This window comes from Podarcis melisellensis (assembly GCF_964234715.1).
Source record: "Podarcis melisellensis genome assembly, chromosome: 1".
Lineage (NCBI taxonomy): Eukaryota > Metazoa > Chordata > Lepidosauria > Squamata > Lacertidae > Podarcis > Podarcis melisellensis.
Window position 1 is genome coordinate 103051030 of NC_138528.1, and position 18323 is coordinate 103069352.

At 42.4% G+C, this 18323-nt stretch overlaps 1 protein-coding gene across 2 annotated transcripts in view; it reads left to right on the plus strand.

Moving 5' to 3' along the window:
* Nucleotides 1-262: 262 nt before the first annotated feature.
* GALNT13 (polypeptide N-acetylgalactosaminyltransferase 13) overlaps nucleotides 263-18323 on the plus strand; it is a 151306-nt gene continuing 133245 nt past the window's right edge. Inside the window, exons 1-2 of one of the 2 annotated variants that reach the window (XM_081929109.1) lie at nucleotides 263-675; nucleotides 16071-16307. In XM_081929109.1, coding sequence (XP_081785235.1) covers nucleotides 16166-16307 — 142 coding nt within the window. In that variant the 5' untranslated portion in view covers nucleotides 263-675; nucleotides 16071-16165. Of the gene's footprint in view, nucleotides 676-949; nucleotides 1061-16070; nucleotides 16308-18323 lie in introns of those variants that run through there. The other variant, XM_081929110.1, reaches the window with a different exon arrangement.

Below are 18323 nucleotides of genomic sequence, written 5' to 3' on the forward strand. Positions count from 1 at the left end.
CTTCTGCCTCTGGGGAAGCGCTTGGACGGCTGCGTGAAGGCGGCTCAAGGGAGATGCAGAAGGGCGGGCTGGTTACGTAAACAGACCTAGCGGCCGGAGGAAGAAGAAAGCTCTCCAGGCTTTGCTCGGCGATGGAAGGAGGCTCGGGAGGCGGGGCCAAAGCCTCTGCCACGCGCTCCCATTGGCCGGCTCCGCTCTCCCTCTCCTTTCTCTTCTTCTGTGGGTGAGGAGGAGGAGGAGGAGGAGGAGAGGTTACGTAAAGGCTACCACCGTGCGCGAGCCGAGCCTCCCGGCGGCTCCTATAGGAGGAGCCGGGACGAGGGGGGGCGTGACCTAGCCGCTTTTATCGCGGCCGCTGCTTATTGTTATTATTACTGGTACTAGTACCCAGCGGCGCCGGGAGATGGCCAGGTGCTGAGAGGGAGCTCTCCCTCCGCCCCGGACTCGGAGGCGAAGCGGGCATCTTCTGCGAGATGAAGGAGCCTCCTGTGGCCGCGGGGGGAGCAGCGCGAGGGGCTTTCCCCGGGCGAGCGTGACCTTTCGAATTTGGGGGTGGTGGGGCAGTTTTTATTTTTGAGGGGGGCGAGAAGGGAGAACCCCCACACACCCCAAGTCCTGCCGCTTCAAGTCTTTCCTCAGAGGAACAGCGCGGCGAGGCGAGCTGTCTCTTCGCAGGTGAGCCGCAGCGAAAGCCGAAGGGGAGGGCGACTGAGGCGCTGGGGCAGCTCCTTAGCCAGGGGCGTGCGTGTACGTGTGTGTGTGTGTGTGTGTGTGTGTGTGTGTGTTTGGGGCGGCAGGGGTGCCGCGCGGGAGACGGCGACGCTCGCAACTTCGGGCAGCGCTTCTGCTCGCTCGTCTGGCGGCGGCTTCTTTTCTGGAGAGAGCGCGCGGCGGAGCTCCAGCTCCGGGGCTTGTTTGCAGAGGCTGCCAGGCAGGCGAGCGAGCGGCCCGAACTTTCCCTCCTCTTTCTCGAGCAACGGGTGTGCGCGCGCGAGAGAGAGCCTTCCACATTTCGCCGCAGCGTGGAGCCGTGTTCGGCGTGGAGAACTGGCCGTGTTTGGTGAGATGAGGGCGAGGAGGGCGCGCTCGTCTTCCAGTCGGAAATAATAATAATAGAATGGGTGGTTGTGGTGATAATAATAGTAGTAGTCATAGCGTGGTCGCTGGCTCCTCTCCTTCGACGGAGAGCTTCCGTAGCTCAGGCTGCCCGTTGTGCTCGGCCCGTTTGGCTGCTTCTTGGTGACACGGGGGGGATCGGGACGTCTCTCTTCTCAGACACAGCCGAGGGTGCAGTGCGCCTTCCGTGGGACTCGGGGCGCGCGCGGGTGAGAGATGAGGCGCAGGCAGCGGTGTGATTCTGGGTACGGTGCAGTGCCAAAGGTGACCCGGGATCGAGGCGCCTTCCTTGATTCGCCTCCTTTCGCTGCCTGGTGATGCTTTCTCAAGGAGAGCTCTGTGCGCTGCCCGCCCTGTGCTTCTTAGCTGCAGGTCATGGGCTCGAGATGAGGTGCGTGGCTGGGGAAGATAAAGGACAGCTTGATTCGTGATGCCTCTCTGTCTCTCCCTCCCACTTCATTCCTGAGTGATTGTTGGTGTGAAGGGGTTTTGCGACTCTAAAAGGATGCTTCTCTTCACGACCGGTTCAGATCGCCACTCATGTTTAACGATGAGCAAGGAGATAGATACAGAGAGTTAGAAAATGTTCAGAACTAAGGGCTCGGCTGGCATATAATATGAAGGGTGAGCCTTTTAATGGAGGGGTTCAGCCTTGGGATGTGTGCAAGAGGAGCTATGAAGTATGCCTAAAGTGCCTTCTCCCACATTAATGGAGAACCATTATTGGCCTTTGTTGGTATGAGATCCGGTGCAGAATACTCAGATTAGATGTTCTTCCACACACAGAGATGCTTGAACTACCAGACTTTTCATTTATAAAAATGAATCACTTGGTTTGCCTTAATATTCTCCCATTGCCCTTTAAATATTTTGTGTGCAGTTGCTCCTTGGCTTCAAAATAAGGGGCACTGTCTCCAATACAACCCCATTTGGGGGAGGGGGGGAAGTATGTAGTAAAGGCATCTGTGAGGGATGCAAAATCTTAACCAAGAACATCATTGCCTTTACGTTTCTGTACGTTTCTAACATGTTTTGTGAATCTTGCATGCACTTAACTCTTGTGCAAAGCCTAGATGGCTTGTATATATATTCCACACATAGACCCAAATCCCAATGGAGCTAAGTAAGTGTGTTTGGGATTGCAGAAAGATTCTATGTACGCTTGGTTGAAACTGATTGCAGTACTGAGTATTCTTCCTTCAGAGTCAGCTCCAGTAGGATTCACCCCTGAGCAAGTGTGCAGAAATCTCTCTAAACTGCAATTCTGTAGAGTCTCTCTGAATGTGGTGAGACTTCCTTCTTTCTTTTTATTTCAAAGCAAGCATGCATAAGTTCAGGGTATCTGTCTCCCTTTCCCCTCACCGATGAAAAGCCAAAATTTCTGTAACATCTTCAAGACCACTTTCGTGCCCACAGTTATAGAAGAGTTAGAACAGAAAATAAGTTTGGTGTTTCAAAGTCATGGTAGATGATAGAGGTACTTCAAAGTCATGGTAGGTGGCATAGATTGTTCTAAGTGAGCCTCTGGGAATATGATACACAGCAAGAAATTTGTGTAAAAATCAATGATCTGAAACAATATTTGGCTGAATATAAAGTTTCACCTACTAGCAATAGCTCGAGGGATGCAACATTCAGACTGCGGGAAACTGGGAAACTCTTTTCATCAAACTACTTGGATCTTATACTGATTCATTGTTTCACAAAAGAAATAAAGCTTGAAATACTTTTTTCTGAAAATCAATTGTAAAGCAGACACATGCTGACGTGTGTTGCTTAGATATTGTTGTAGAATTCTGATTTTACTACTGTTTCTTTACTACCTTATTTTTCCCCTATAAAAAAACCTTTCATTTTGACTGGATTTCTTTTTAAGAATAGATTTCTTTGCCATAGGCAGGTGCCAAGATCAAAGCATTCTATGAGTGCTAGACAGCAAATCTGGGTTTGAAAATGAATATTGAGTCTATCATTAGTCTTGAGGAAATGTAGCATAATGATAAAACAGAATATTATATATCTGGTCTTGGAGGAGAGTCATGCAAGGAGTCAGAACAGAAACTGCTACCCTGGAAATAAGAATGATGTGTCATGCGCTGTTTTGTTCAACACACACTTTCAGCTTAAGACTTCCAAGAAAATATAGTTTATCTGTGTTGATTGTATGGTGGGTGCCATAGGTTTGATTTGTGGCTCTTAAGCTGCCAAGGGGTGGAGGGATTTGCCAGAGCAGAGTGAGGTTGCTGCTTCAGGGTGTCAAGAAAAGTCTGCAGATGGTTGGAGGAAGAGGGATTTGTGGGCTGTTCTGCCTCAACTGCTAAAAAGCTTGATTGGCCTTGGATACTGTGCACCTTGACTTGGGGAGAAGTACATGATTTGCCGCACAACCACAGGCAGCTAAATGATTTGGGTTGGCTCTAGGGGTTGCTCATTCGAGCGAATATTTAAGGGTATGTGTGCTATAGGCTTTAAGAGCCTGTTATACCAGGCTAACATATATTTCATGTTTGTTTGACAGCTTATGACTTACTCATTTTTAATTTCATTGCATTCTTCCACCATGGAACCCACAGTGGACCAGAGGTAGTGACCAAACCAGGTACTGACCAGGCCTGTTTAGGCTCAGCAGGATAGTGGCTTTGTGTGCCTTCAGAAACATACCCTGGAGCCTAGAGTGTGAGGTTTACTGGATGAGATCTAGTGAAGCACGATGGATTTGAGTTTGAAGCCTTTAACAGCCATAGTCTACCTCCAGGAGAGGGAGGGAGGTGGACATGATCCATCATTTCCATCAGTGCCCTCCTTCATATGATGACAGTTTCAATTTGCAAAGTTTCACAAGAAGGCTACTGATACAAGAATAACAGAGGACCAAGCATGGTAACAGTGCCTGGATAGAGGAGAGACTTCACATTGCCTTGGTGTCTGAAACCAGGATGCTACATTTCAGTTTTTGTATGCCCCATGAAATGAAACATTCTGGCTACAATGGCAAGGCTAGAGTAACATTGAATTACTGGGACTTGTAAGCATGCTTAGGCCTGCTAAGTAAGCATGCTTAGGCCTGCTATCACTTTGTCGCTTTTTATGCAAATGGTTCAGAAACAAAATATTTCTAACAGCAATCTTCTTAACCTAGAATTCTACCTTTGAATGGAAACTAGTGGAATTTATATTTCCAAAAGTTCTGTGGTTCTTCATCCCAGTATCTGTAGATGTAGCCTGAAGTCTCCATAGTAAAGTTAAAGGGACCCCCGACCGTTAGGTCCAGTCATGACCAACTTTGGGGTTGCGGCGCTTATCTTGCTTTATTGGCCGAGGGAGCCAGCGTACAGCTTCTGGGTCATGACTAAGCTGCTTCTGGCGAACCAGAGCAGCTCAAAGAAACGCCGTTCATCTTCCCGCCAGAGCGGTACCTATTTATCTACTTGCACTTTGACGTGCTTTCGAACTGCTAGGTTGGCAAGAAAATGTTTTGTCAATGAACATGCAGTGACGGGGAGGGGGGGGGTTAGAGTCTGCAAAGGTGAAATTGCCAAAGGGGCTTTAAACTCAATGATCATTTTCACATCTACCGTGAAAGCACTTCTCCCAAGGTGCTACAGAGGTTGCAGGGAACAGCATGTCTATTTCACAGTTGTTCTTAGCTGCATGACAAGAAAATGCACAACTAGTGTTGAATTTTCCAAGATTAACAGCCAGGTGCTGTTCCCACCCTAGCACTTTCACCTTAAAAAGGAAGGAGGGAGGGAAAAGTTCACCTATATAAATGCACAGAAGTTTGGCAACTCTATAGAAATACATGGGTTTTCAACACACACACCCCCACAAAAACTGTCTGCTGAAATAAAAATAACAGTACACACATTTTCCTATGTTGATATCCTGTGGTTATTACCAGTGAACATAGTACTGCTCAGGCTGAGCTACTTGCAAACCAAAATGAAACCTACACACACACACATCAGAAGAGGGCATGTTCAAAATGCAGTAGTCACCTAATAACTATTATTCACCCCCCACCCTTTTCTATAGGTTTATCCTGATTATTCCTGTTTCATTAATCATTTTTCGCTCAGTGACAAGTGCACACCCAACAAAGGATAGCCTATCCCATTTCCCTCCTTAGTATTGCATTTGTATCCTGCATTCCTGTGATGCTTTGAGTTTGCAGATGTTCTAAGGCTTCAGAAATCTTCCATCGGGCTGTCTTGGAATAAAAACTGCACTGGGATCTACCTCAAGATGGAGCATGAAAAGAAGTAGCAGACTTTCCTGGAGGTCTTCCTGAATGCTATTGCAGACTTCAAGGGACGTGGGTGGCACTGTGGGTTAAACCACAGAGCCTAGGACTTGCCGATCAGAATGTCAGCAGTTCGAATCCCCGCAAAGGGGTGAGCTCCCATTGCTCGGTCCCTGCTCCTGCCAACCTAGCAGTTCGAAAGCACATCAAAGTGCAAGTAGATAGATAGGTACTGCTCCGGCGGGAAGGTAAACGGCGTTTCCGTGTGCTGCTGTGGTTCGCCAGAAGCAGCTTAGTCATGCTGTTCTGGCCACATGACCCGGAAGCTGTACGCCGGCTCCCTCGGCCAATAAAGCGAGAGGAGCGCTGCAACCCCAGAGTCGGTCATGACTGGACCTGATGGTCAGGGGTCCCTTTACCTTTACCTTTAGGCCGATCATATACAATGTGTTGGGAAGAGGGTTCTTAAATCTTAACATCTGTGGGACAGCTGCGGAAGTTGTCTTTTTGACAGACATTCATAGAATCATAGAACTGTAAAGTTGGAAGGGACCCCAAGGGTCACCTTAGTCCAGCCCTCTGCAGTGCAGGAATCTTCTGCTAAATGTGTCTCAAGCCCATAACTCTGAAATCAAGATTCTCATGCTCTGCTGACTGTGCTAGCAAAAGCCCAGCGAAAAGCCACAAGAGCATTCTCTTCTTCTTAGGTATCTCATCACTATGAAGGAACTTTGGCTAAAGTTTATAGTTTAACTAATCTCTCTGTCTGCACATGCTGCCAATAGAAGAAAGATACTTTTTTAAAAAAGGTTAACATGTTTCATTATTATCAACTCAGTTGCTACATTTTTTTAAAGGATTAACATGTTTCATCATCAACTCAATTGCTACATATTATAATTGTTTCAAAAGCTTTTGAAATGACAATATTAGTGTAAAAAGAAGTAACTGTATTTGGTTGAGGCATTTACAGGACATCTTGCCAATAACATTAATAGTCAGGGATTTCTGTTTTCTTCTTAAAACAAGCTTATATATTTATGTGGAAATATTTTTTTAAAAATGTCTTTCTTACTCTTGAAGTTTACAGGCTTGAAAGTTTTTTGCTAAAGCCGCTGCTCTTTGAAGCAGCTTTCCTTTACATGTTCACTTTAGATCTAGGTACTCTTTCTTTTTGTTTTGAACGACATAGGATTGTGGAAAGGCATTTGGACCTGCGTTGATGGTTATAGAACCTTATGTGTGTACCAATATCAAAAGAACATTGATTTTCTTTTTTTTTTTTAAAAAAAGGAATGAACTTTATTTCATTCTGAAAAATGAGATGGGCATTAAATGCAAGGCAATAACTTGGTTTATTGAATGGAATCACATATCTAACTGAGACAATGCTTTATCCAAACCTTGAATACATTGCTGCAGGTAAAACCTGCAAACTAGTTGAATTACTAAGCAGGAATTAAACATTGTGGTAAGGCAATAATTTCAACCTTGCACAGTTTATGGGGCTCAGTAGACGAATCCTAATCCCTTGAGTCTAATAGGCAACTTTAGTTGGAGGCAGGAACATGGTAGCATGTAGCCCTGTCCTGTCTCTCTCTTTCCTTTCCATTTAGCTTTGCACATATGGCATTGAGACAAATTAGCTGCAACATTATGAAGCAAGACTTGTCTGAGGTACAGTAGGTGTGGCTGCAGTGTGAACTAATGGTTTTGAGTTAAATATGCTGTGGAATCAACAGCAGCATCCCTTCACAACTTGATATTTTTGCTTATAGTGAATGCCAGTTATTGAATGTTAGCTTTAAAAGCAGGGATGGGGAACCTTTGGCTTTCCAGATGTTGTATGAGGAATGCATGCAGTGTTTGGTATATGGTCCTGTTGCTGGTTATCCGCATTCCACATGGTGTTCTTTCCCCATGAAATGGGTGGAACCATGGCTGGACCTAACGGTCAGGGCTACCTTTACCTTTATAAGGGATTTTGGCATTTAACATTGCTGTAATATACTTACAGGGACGTGGGTGGCGCTGTGGGTTAAACCACAGAGCCTAGGACTTGCCAATCAAAAGGACGGTGGTTCGAATCCCTGTGACGGGGTGAGTTCCCTGTTGCTCAGTCCCAGCTCCTGCCAACCTAGCAGTTCGAAAACACGTCAAAGTACAAGTAGATAAATAGGTACTGCTCCGGCGGAAAGGTAAATGGCGTTTCCGTGCGCTGCTCTGGTCACCTGAAGCGGCTTAGTCATGCTGGCCACATGACCCAGAAGCTGTACGCCGGCTCCCTCGGCCAATAAAGCGAGATGAGCACCGCAGCCCAGAGTCGGCCATGACTGGACCTAATGGTCAGGGGTCCCTTTACCTAATATACGTACCTCACCAGGATTTGAAAAATCTAGAAAGAGAGTTTTTCCAGGAAATCATGTTTGCTTCTTGGTGCGCATGCCTTTTGACATAATGTCATGGCCTCCTCAAGCTTCGTGTGAGCTTCTGTAGAAGATGTTTGCTGTGTGCAAAGTGTGGCAGGTTGTGTAATCAGAAACCTTTAAAAAACAGAAAACACACTTCTTTTTCTAAAGTTAATCTTTCTGTAATGTAAGAGTAATGCAAACCATACAGCAACTGGGATGTCATTCATGTGTAAAAGATGCAAAATCTACTCAATAGGCATGTGCATTCTAACCACATTCTATTTTCTCTTCAATTCTGCATTTTTGTTGGTTTTCCTCTGTGGTTTTTTTTAAAGAGAACTCATTGCACATGCTTCATACACAGAGAAGCCCCCCACCCCCCAGGCAGCTTAAATTCAAATATTTGGAGATTGTATCATGGAATTGAATAGTTGTAGAGTGGAATTGTAGAGGCTCATCGTCCAACCCCTTGCAATATAGGAATCTTTTGCCCAACATGGGGCTCAAACCCACAACCCTGAGATTAAGAGTCTCATGCTCTACTGCCTGAGCTATCCACAGGGCTTTAGTTACAAAACAAAACAGACCCCAAAACAATTGTGTGGACATGAGTTTGGGACTTGGTAAACAGTTATTCTTCATAGGGCTGGGACCTAAACAGCAATTTGGTTGCCTGATAATTTGAAATATCTTCACCCTGGGTGCCTGAGCACCCACAAATTTCAATGCCAGGGCCATTCATGCACCCACAATCGCGCGGCCAAGCTGGCACTCCTGACTCTATTTCAACAAACTTTTAGTGTGTAAACCATGTTTGGAAGTAAGTACCATTTATCTCAGTTCCACTTTCTATGAAGGAATTGGTCTACCAAGCCCTTGTTACAAAGGAAGGAAGGAAGAGTTTCTGCTTATCAACAGGTAGCTCAAATCCCATAGAACTCAATGAGGTTTAACCATCCTGAGTGTTTCAAAGATTGCAGCCTATGGAAGTTGCAGTGTTTGTTGAAGATACTGCATTTTCATTGCTTCTTGGAGTAGCTTTGAGGGGAAAGAGCCTGTTGACAGTATGACAACAGACCATCTTGTGGAATAAAATTAAGGCAGTATCCAGCACTTTTGAAAAAAATAGCTGATTCCTTACGTACTTTGGCTGCAGGTTAAATTACCAAAGGCAGCAATATGTGTATCACAGCAATCATAAATGGAATAAGTGCACGACCTTAACAACAGATTTTTATGGACAGAAAACTTATTGGTAGAATATCTCAAGCTGAGCAATGGTTACATGTTTATGTAGCCTGATCTATCTTGTGGTTGTTTTTTTTAATGGCCTTTACAAATACAAAATATATGTAGCTGTAGTATGCTTGCATTTATTGAAAAGTAGCTTAAGAAGGTTTTCCCCCATCCCAACTCATTTTCTGTGAATTGTGAAATACTTTAAAATTTTAAAATCTGTTATAAAGCTGAAAAACTGCACAATGGAAGTGTCAGAGATTCATCTTCAACAGGGGTCAGCAAACTTTTTCAGCAGGGGGCCGGTCCACTGTCCCTCAGACCTTGTGGGGGCCAGACTATTTTTTGGGGGGGGGGGAGAGAAGAACAAACTCCTATGCCCCACAAATAACCCAGGGATGCATTTTAAATAAAAGCACATATTCTACTCCTGTAAAAACACGTTGATTCCTGGACCGTCCGCGGGCGGGATTTAGAAGGCGATTGGGCCGGATCTGGCCGCGGGGCCTTAGTTTGCCTACCCATGATCTTCATGCATCCACCTGCAAGGGGATAAAGCCCACCCATAGATCTAAGTTACTGTCTTTGAAAAATATTTCTGCTTCTCTCCAATTCTGGCTAAAATTCATGTTCACTTTAAAACTTCCTCTTTTTTCTCATTCCCATGTGAAAAGCATGACATATGAATTCAAATTGCTCATAGGGGAAGATCTAAGGCCCTTTAAGTGTTGCGTGAGGGAACACCTTACTAGTAAGGACACTTGCGTGAGGGAACACCTTACTAGTAAGGACACAGGTGGGGCGGCAGAGTGGCTGCTAGGCTTCTAAAGCAGAGGCAGATGGTCGTGTCTCGCTTGTCAAGTGCAAAATCTTACTTTAGCTGCAGCTGCATAAGCTGCGCTTCACGTTGCTGCAGGTTAAATGGAGAAATAAGATTGGAGCTGTACAACATTATTTTGCCAAGTTGCGAGGTTTTTAGGAAGTGTGTTCTGTTTTCTGTGAGGTATCACTTAATCAATTAGAGTTGCTGCTTTTAAAAATAGCACTCCAAAGTGAGGTGGGACAACTATCTTATTCTTAAGCCCTTAGGTGGAAAAACCTGTAAGGATTGCCGTTATATCCAGAGCATCAGTGGAAAGTAGTTGAGTTGCACTACAGCACTAAAATGGGCAGTTGACTTGAAAGAGAGATAATGTTAAGGTTGTGTTAGTGGTGACATTCTGTTGTGCATGTCAACCTGCATATTTTCGAGCAGTGTTCTAAATTAGCCACATGCATTTTTCACCTGGCTATCGGCTACTTGTAACCAAGTGAAGAGGCCTCTGCACCAAGATGACACTTGACATCTCCACCTGACATCTGACATGGAGATGCATGCCTGGGAATCATTGGATCTTGACTGTTTTCACACACTAATATCACATCCTGTAGAATTCTATCAGTTATATTTCATCTGCACAATCAGAATGAATTTCAGGAACCAAAATGGTTTTTTTTTCTGTGCAGCATGAGCAGGAGCAGTGAAGAACATTTTAGTTAATTGTTGTAGTTTGTCTTCACTTAACCCATCCCACTGCCTTGCTCACAGTTGTATAGAATATTCTTAGGTGGTGAATGGGCTGTGCCACCATTAAGAAAAGGAGCTCAGAAAGTATATATGTGAACTGTCCCTGGATGAAGTGACTTTTCTTCTTTAAGCTCTCAAAGTTCTTAACCTAGCTCAAGGTTGTCAACTGAACTAGCCAAATATTTAACCGAAAAACCAATCACTGTCAGTCCATCATTTGAAAAATTAGATTTTAGAGGCATCTTTCCCAAAAATGGCAGCTGGACATTCAGTTTTGGCCATTGTAACCTTGGTTTACATAGCTGTTTGGTTCCTAGCTTATATATATTGAGTTTCTAACACTACATCAGAGAGTCTTGTGGCACCTAAAATACTAACACATTAAGATCTGGCAAGTATAGCTTTACTTCCGTATGCTAAAAGGATAGTTTCTATTAAACTAATTTAAGCTGGCTGTGGAAATAAATGGCTAAAATATCATCCATTAGAAGATGATTTTCACCTCTTTGCTGCCAGAAATCTTGGGAACAGAGATTTGACAATTGTTCTTAGCGTTATATATTCACTCTTTAACCCTGAGTACTAAATTCCAGATAAAATAAGAGATCTATTTTAGATATAGTCTTCAGATAGCTTAAAGGAAAGCTACAGTAATCTTCTCATGAAAATGTTGGAAGGAACTTGCGAGGAAGAACCACTAGTACTGTTTTGTGTACAAATTCACACTGTTGTGTAGTATTTGTGTGTATCTCAGTGGTGCTCAGGGCAGCTAGCAACAACAGCAAAGGGTAGGTTCTGTAGCTTTTCTTACATTTCCAAGAAATTGTGCAAATGGAAGCACCTGCGGCTTTAGTTTTACTTTTCTCTCACAGTGCTCTAGTGCAGTTTTTCCAAATCTGCAGCTTCCAGATATTGTACTACAGCCCTAATTATTGGCCACCCTGGCTGGGGATGATGGGGGCTGTAGTCCTACAATATCTGGGGACCAAAGTTTGTCAAAGGCTGCTGTCATGTAACCTTCCAACAGGTATGGAATTGCAGCTTTTGGATCAAACACATTATTATGCATAGCCTTTCCATAGTTAACATACATTTCTCAGTAGCCCTAAGAACAACACTACCAGGTAGGTTAGTACCATTATCCTCATGTTGCACATTTGTTTGGTGTGTGTGTGTGTGAGAGAAGGCGGGATGGAATATTGTCTTGCCCAATGCCTGTAAGTGATATTGTGCCAGAGGTAATATCTGGGGATTTCCTGGTTAAATGGAACATGTTCCCAAGTGAATGTGCATAGGTTTGCAGCCTCAGCTTCTTAGCTTCTAATTTACACTAGTTCCTATTAGCTTTTAAAAAAGTTTTTCAGTCCTTTGCACACTTACTCAGGCAACTCCATTTCCGACTGTTTCATATAGAATATGTTATATTCTCAGTGAAATGAAGTTATTATACCATATGTATTAGAAGTGCCACAGAATTCTACCAAAAAAAATCTGAGAATGCTTGGCACTGCAGGTACTATGGAGAGGACTACTAATTTTGTTGCCAAGCAACTGCTGTCAAATGCAGTGGCTCACAGTCAAGCTGTTGATGGATTCAGCTGGGGAAACTTAAATGCATACAGAGGAAGGTGATAACATTGTTGAATTCAATTCAATAGTACTTCACAGGCATATGTGCTACATAAGTTTTGCAAAAACAATCAGGTCAGGAAAGGCACCTAAGATGTTGGGATAGGGGGAGAAGTGGATAATTACTATTAAAAAGTGGAGCATCCTGACATTGTTCAACACTGTCCATTCCTAACTCAGTGCTAGATAGATAATATATTGTGAACGGTAAGAAATCAGTTTTGGTATTTGGTTTCCATAGTAAGGAGCAGAAAATGGATTCATTCTCAAAAACCTATTGCAGTAGAACATGACTAGTAGGAATGTTTGCAGAAGGTATTCTTACATGTTTGTATATTGGTGTGCATCCAGCATGGGGATGAGAACACACAGTCAGGGCCTCAATCAGAGGTAGTGCTAAACCAGAGTTGAATGTTGCAAGAGCGTGGTGAGCTTTGAGCTTGCATGCTCCTTCTCCTAGCACCACCTGGTGTGGCTGTGAGGAGGCATTCAAAAGCTTTTACTTCAGTTTTAGATTAAACATGGTTGGTCAAAACACAGAAAAGCTATGATTCATCCAATGTTAACTATGGTTTGTTGAACCAAGACAAATTCAACCCCTAGATATGACTACTATCAAAACAAACTGAAACTTTGAAGTCCTTTTATATAGTTTCTTCCTTGGGTCATGTGACTTTGAGCCAGATCTAACTGGAATTGTGTGGGGCTAGTTCTAGGGTAGCAGCTGGGGTTGAAGGGAGGAGGGTTCACAAAACCATTACCCAAAGTCTCCTACAGTGTTCTTTTGGCCAAGAGTGGCAGTCATTTTGGTGGCTGGCAGTCACATTTCCTCCTCGAAGATGGAATGACTTTACATCATTGTGATAGTTTCATTTTGGAGGACTTTCTTTTTGGGATGGTGGCTGTCTTCTCCTTGCCACGGCATAAATACAGTTGCTTTTGATGATTGTGAAAATGAAAGCTGAACTTTAAAAACCTAAAAACAAAACAAAAAAAATACGCCAACATTATGAGCCAAGAGGAAGATAGCTGAGGAACTGGTGTTGTTTTTTCAGAGTCTTTTGAGAATACTCATGAATACAAAGCCAGTGGGAAGCTTGAATGTAGCCCATGAAAAGTAGCTAGATGTATTGGATAACCATGACCTAGTCATGAATTCCCATGTATGATGGTGCTGTGTTACAGCTGAAGGGCTTCTGTGAAGCTGAATAGTTGTGAGGCTGGAAAAAACTAACTTAGGAGGATTATACCCTGCTTTAACCCAGGAGGTACATTTTCTCTATTAAAATATTACTAAATCATGAATACAGAACAATTATAATCCTCTTTAATGGCAGTACAGTGAGAAGTAATTTATTTCTGTAATTCTCCTTGTCCTTGGTTCAGGATTCATGATGTACATGATCTTTATAGTTGGCCATACTTCCTGCAAATTGATTTCTCTTAAAAGGAAGAGCCATTTTTACAGATATTACTTATTTCTTCTTTATAATGCACATTTCAGCTTTTTACCTTGTTAACAACTCCTTTTAACTAGTAATGTTTTTATAGCTCTTCAATAATGAGAACCATAAAAGCACCACTTCAGGTAGTTTTTGTGTGTGTTCGCTTCTCCAAATATGCAGCACCAAATTCCCATGTCACATTTTGCTTTGAGTTCAGCAGTTAAATTGCAAGTCCAGACTCAGCCTTCCCCTCCCTTTCAAATCTCCTATGTGATGGTTAGAATAGCCTGACTAATAATCATAATCGTAATAGTAATAATAAATAAATTTTATTAATACCCCACCCATCTGACTGGGTTTCCCCAGTCACTCTGGGCGGCTTACAACATATCTAAAACCATAATAAAAACACCAATCCTTTGAAATATGTTCAGAATCTCTTGTGTCTGGCAGTGAGCTGGTGAATTTGCAACCCCCTACCTGTCCAAATCATAACATTCTGCATTGCAATTCAATTAGAATGTATTTTAAAAGCATTGGGGAGGGGATTGTTTCAGGCCAAAGACTGGATATATTGAACTTTTTGGGATAGCAGCCAATGTATCTTGGGATGCTGGCCCTGGGCATCTAATAATATAGTGAAGAGGAAATTAAAGAGTCGTGAACCTAACAAACTGCATGCTGTTCTGAAATTTCTCAGGCACCTAGTAGTCTGGTCAGGCATTCCTTCTTCCTGCTCAGTCTTTTTCAAGAATATATGTGTCTCAGTATAATACTCTTATGGTAAGACTATTACACTGAGAATTCTTAAAACCTTAGTGAAATTATTGAGATGTTAAGGAATATTCAGAAAGAGAGATGAATTTCCAGCACTACAAAATCTACTGCTTCAGCCAAAAGCATTATGAGCCCTGAGCCCTTTGCTGCATTCCTTACCCCTTGAGGTTTTTTTCAGTTGTTTCTTGGGTGCCTGGGGTGAGATCAGGCATGGATATTGAAACTACAAGCTCCTTCCTATGTACTTCTCACTACAGGGAACAGGATGCGACTGAGCTATGTTTGGGGGACAGGATTTCTCTATGGCTGTGAGAGAGACCTCATCTAACAGGCTCAGGAGCATGCTGTCTCGAAATTTGTGCAGAGTTTATCTCCCACTCCAGTCACTTCAAATTCTCTGTAGAGAATATTGAGGGAGAGAGGCACATGTTCAAAAGTCCACCATTGAGCTTACCCCAGATAGAAACAAAGCAACTGCTAAATAAAATGATAGTTGTTGGCTTAGTTGTCGGATTGTTACTTGCCTGGCCTTAAATGTTTAGTCGTTATTTTGCTTATTATATTTTAATTCTCATTCCTTCAGAAGGAGCCCAGGGCAGTGTACAATGAAAAACAACAACAGAAAAGAATGTGTCAAATAAAATTCATACAAATAACCACAAGCATCTATACATTTTCAAAACCATTACATTTCAGAAATTGCTTACAAGTTTTATCAGTATAATTATCCTGAAATCAATTATTTGAACAGATCGATACAGTTGTATGTCTTCAAAAGAAGAAGAATGGTTTTCAAAAGAAGTTAGTGTATGCTTAGTGTTGGTTAGATCCAGTTGTGGGCTCAATACTGGAGATTATATTTTTGTGTGTAAATCTGATCAAGTATGGCAAATGCCATTTAAGGGAGTTGCGTCATACCTCCCCATTTTCACATAATCAGCAAAAAATAAGAAATAAATACAAATGCGTCTGTGGGAAAGAGATGCACCTAGATTGGCATTTCTTATCAAATCTGGTGAAAATGCTCTAAAATCTAGCCATCTTGGTTACATGGCCAGGTGTCACTGTGACAAGTACTTCCACTTGAGAGACCTCATTTAGATCGTAAGGTTATGCTTGTTTGATACCTATGAGGAGCTCCTCTTCTGAACCAGCATAGATTTATAAAGATTTGTTATTGCTGCTTTTGTCATGTTCATTGCTTAGTAGGGTGGAAAGGAGTTCTCCTCCTTAGAGTAATGCTGGTTGAGCGCTTAAGGAATTCTGTTTATTGCATCTTGTTTTATTTTTGTATCTGATTTCTAGCATGTTTTTGTTGTTCATATTTTATTGATTTGTAAATCACTTGCAGACACGTTTCTTTGTAGAAATTGACTAATGAATGTAATTGTGGTAAAAAAATATATGCAGAGCCTGAAAACTCTAAGCTTCAAAGCAGTCATTGATAAAACACCTGCTCTGTATGTTGTTTGAAAGTTTCTTTCTGAAAACATTTAGGTCTGTTATGTGATCTCATTTTCTTACATTTTATGGAAAGCAACAGAAATCAATAATTTATTCAAAAGGCAAACAATAAAAAAAATGTATGTGAGAATTTATTGTTTACTCGCTATTTAATTTGAATCTCCCTTTCTCTTAATTTTCAGTGGGATGTTCTCAACATTGCGTTCATGCTGGCATCTTTGGCTTGGATACACCATCAAAGCAGTACCCATCTTTACTACTAATAACTGAACAAAGAATGAGGAGATTTGTCTACTGCAAGGTGGTTCTTGCCACTTCTCTGATGTGGGTGCTTGTGGATGTCTTTCTGCTTTTATACTTCAGTGAATGTAACAAATGTGATGACAAGAAAGAGAGATCCCTGCTGCCTGCTTTAAGGGGTAAGGTAAAGTCTGAGGTGTCTGCAATCACAATTTATTCTTCATAGTAACTGTTGACCTATGCTGCTAAGTGTGGCTGTCATCTGGGAGCCCAATTCCTTAAATCACTGAATTTGAGTCATTTGCCGACAGCTACACAATGATGTCTCCTCCCCCCCCCTTTATCTTTTTAAATCTCATACCCACTTCCTAAAGAGTTTTGTTGATACATGGGCATTCCTAACAAGATTTATGAGTAGCCTACTATCTAAGGCCTTATTGTCTATCTTTACAGTTAAATGCTAACTATAAAGGTAAAGGTAAAGGTACCCCTGCCCATACGGGCCAGTCTTGACAGACTCTGGGGTTGTGCGCCCATCTCACTTAAGAGGCCAGGGGCCAGCGCTGTCCGGAGACACTTCCGGGTCACATGGCCACTTCCGGGTCAGTGGCGAGCCAGAGCTGCACACGGAAACGCCATTTACCTTCCCGCTGGTAAGCGGTCCCTATTTATCTACTTGCACCCGGAGGTGCTTTCGAACTGCTAGGTTGGCAGGCGCTGGGACCGAGCAGCGGGAGCGCACCCCGCAGCAGGGATTCGAACCGCCGACCTTTCAATCAGCAAGTCCTAGGCGCTGAGGCTTTAACCCACAGCACCACCTGTGTCCCTAATGCTAACTATAAGATCCCCCAAAAAGCAACTGTTCAAAGCACTCCCTCCACAGTTGACAAACATTACAGAATGACCAGACTGAGACTTGAAATTCAACTTGAAATTCAACTTGAAATTCAACTTGAAATTCAACTTGAAATTCAACTTGAAATTCAACTTGAAATTCAACTTGAAATTCAACTTGAAATTCACAGTTGACAAACATTACAGAATGACCAGACTGAGACTTGAAATTCAACTTTGAAAAGATGCTAACTATAATATGCCCCAAAAAGCAACTTTTCAAAGTTGAATTTCAAGTCTCAGTCTGGTCATTCTGTAATGTTTGTCAATTGTGGAGGGAGTGTGGGGAGAGAATGTGTAGTAAGATCACATTACTGTAGCATGAGGAGCCTATGCCCTTGAAGAGACTATTATTTTGTAAGTTAAAAGTATTGATGGGTGGAGATGCATTCCAATATGCTTTAAAAAGAAATTGTTCTATCAATGATGCTTTTAATCCTAGTAAATTTATTAAAGGTTTTCCCATTTGGACTCTGTAAGGGTCAAGTTTAAGGAAAAAGCAATTGCACAGAAGCAATTCCTACTTAAAAGACTCCCCACAATGAATGCATGCTTGCTTGCTTGCTTGCTATTATCCTGTTGTACTGAAAACGCAAACGTTCTAGAAAAGTTCTAGAAAGCAGTTCTAGAAAAGGTGTATTACCTCATTAAAACTTATTGGCATAAATCACAGATGGGGGACGTGTGGCCCTCCAGATGATGATGTAATCCAATTTCCATCATGCCTGACCCATTGGACATGCTGCCTGGGGTTGATGCGAGTTGGGGTCCAACAACATCTGAAGTGCTTTAGCTTTCCTACCTTTGATACGGATTATTTAGAATAGTATTCATGTGTCCATCTGTAGTGTTTCTGTTTGACGCCAAGTTAGCACAGTTGAATTCTTGGATATTGCAGATGCTGAACAGCTCCTATGAAGAAAAAAAGAGAGAAAATGTAATTAGGAAACAATTTTCATCAATGAGTAGTGAAAAATAATTAGACAACTCACAACCTAAAAGTAGGAAGTAAAACTTGTTTAATAAATTAGTCATGATCAATTGTTTTTCCTAGCTCTTAATACAGTGTTTATAAAAAGGAGGAAAAGTACTTTGAGCCTCTAATGGGATTAGGACATGTCGTATCTAACTGGCCCCATTTACCTCCTGCATTTACACATCCTTGGAGTGTATACAGGAGAAGGAGAATGTAAAAGCTCATCATCATTTATGATAAATGTTCGCTTCAATTGATCTACTGATTTGTAGTCCAAACCTGAGAATAAATCAGTCCTCCCTCCCGTTTTGTATTGTATGTAGCT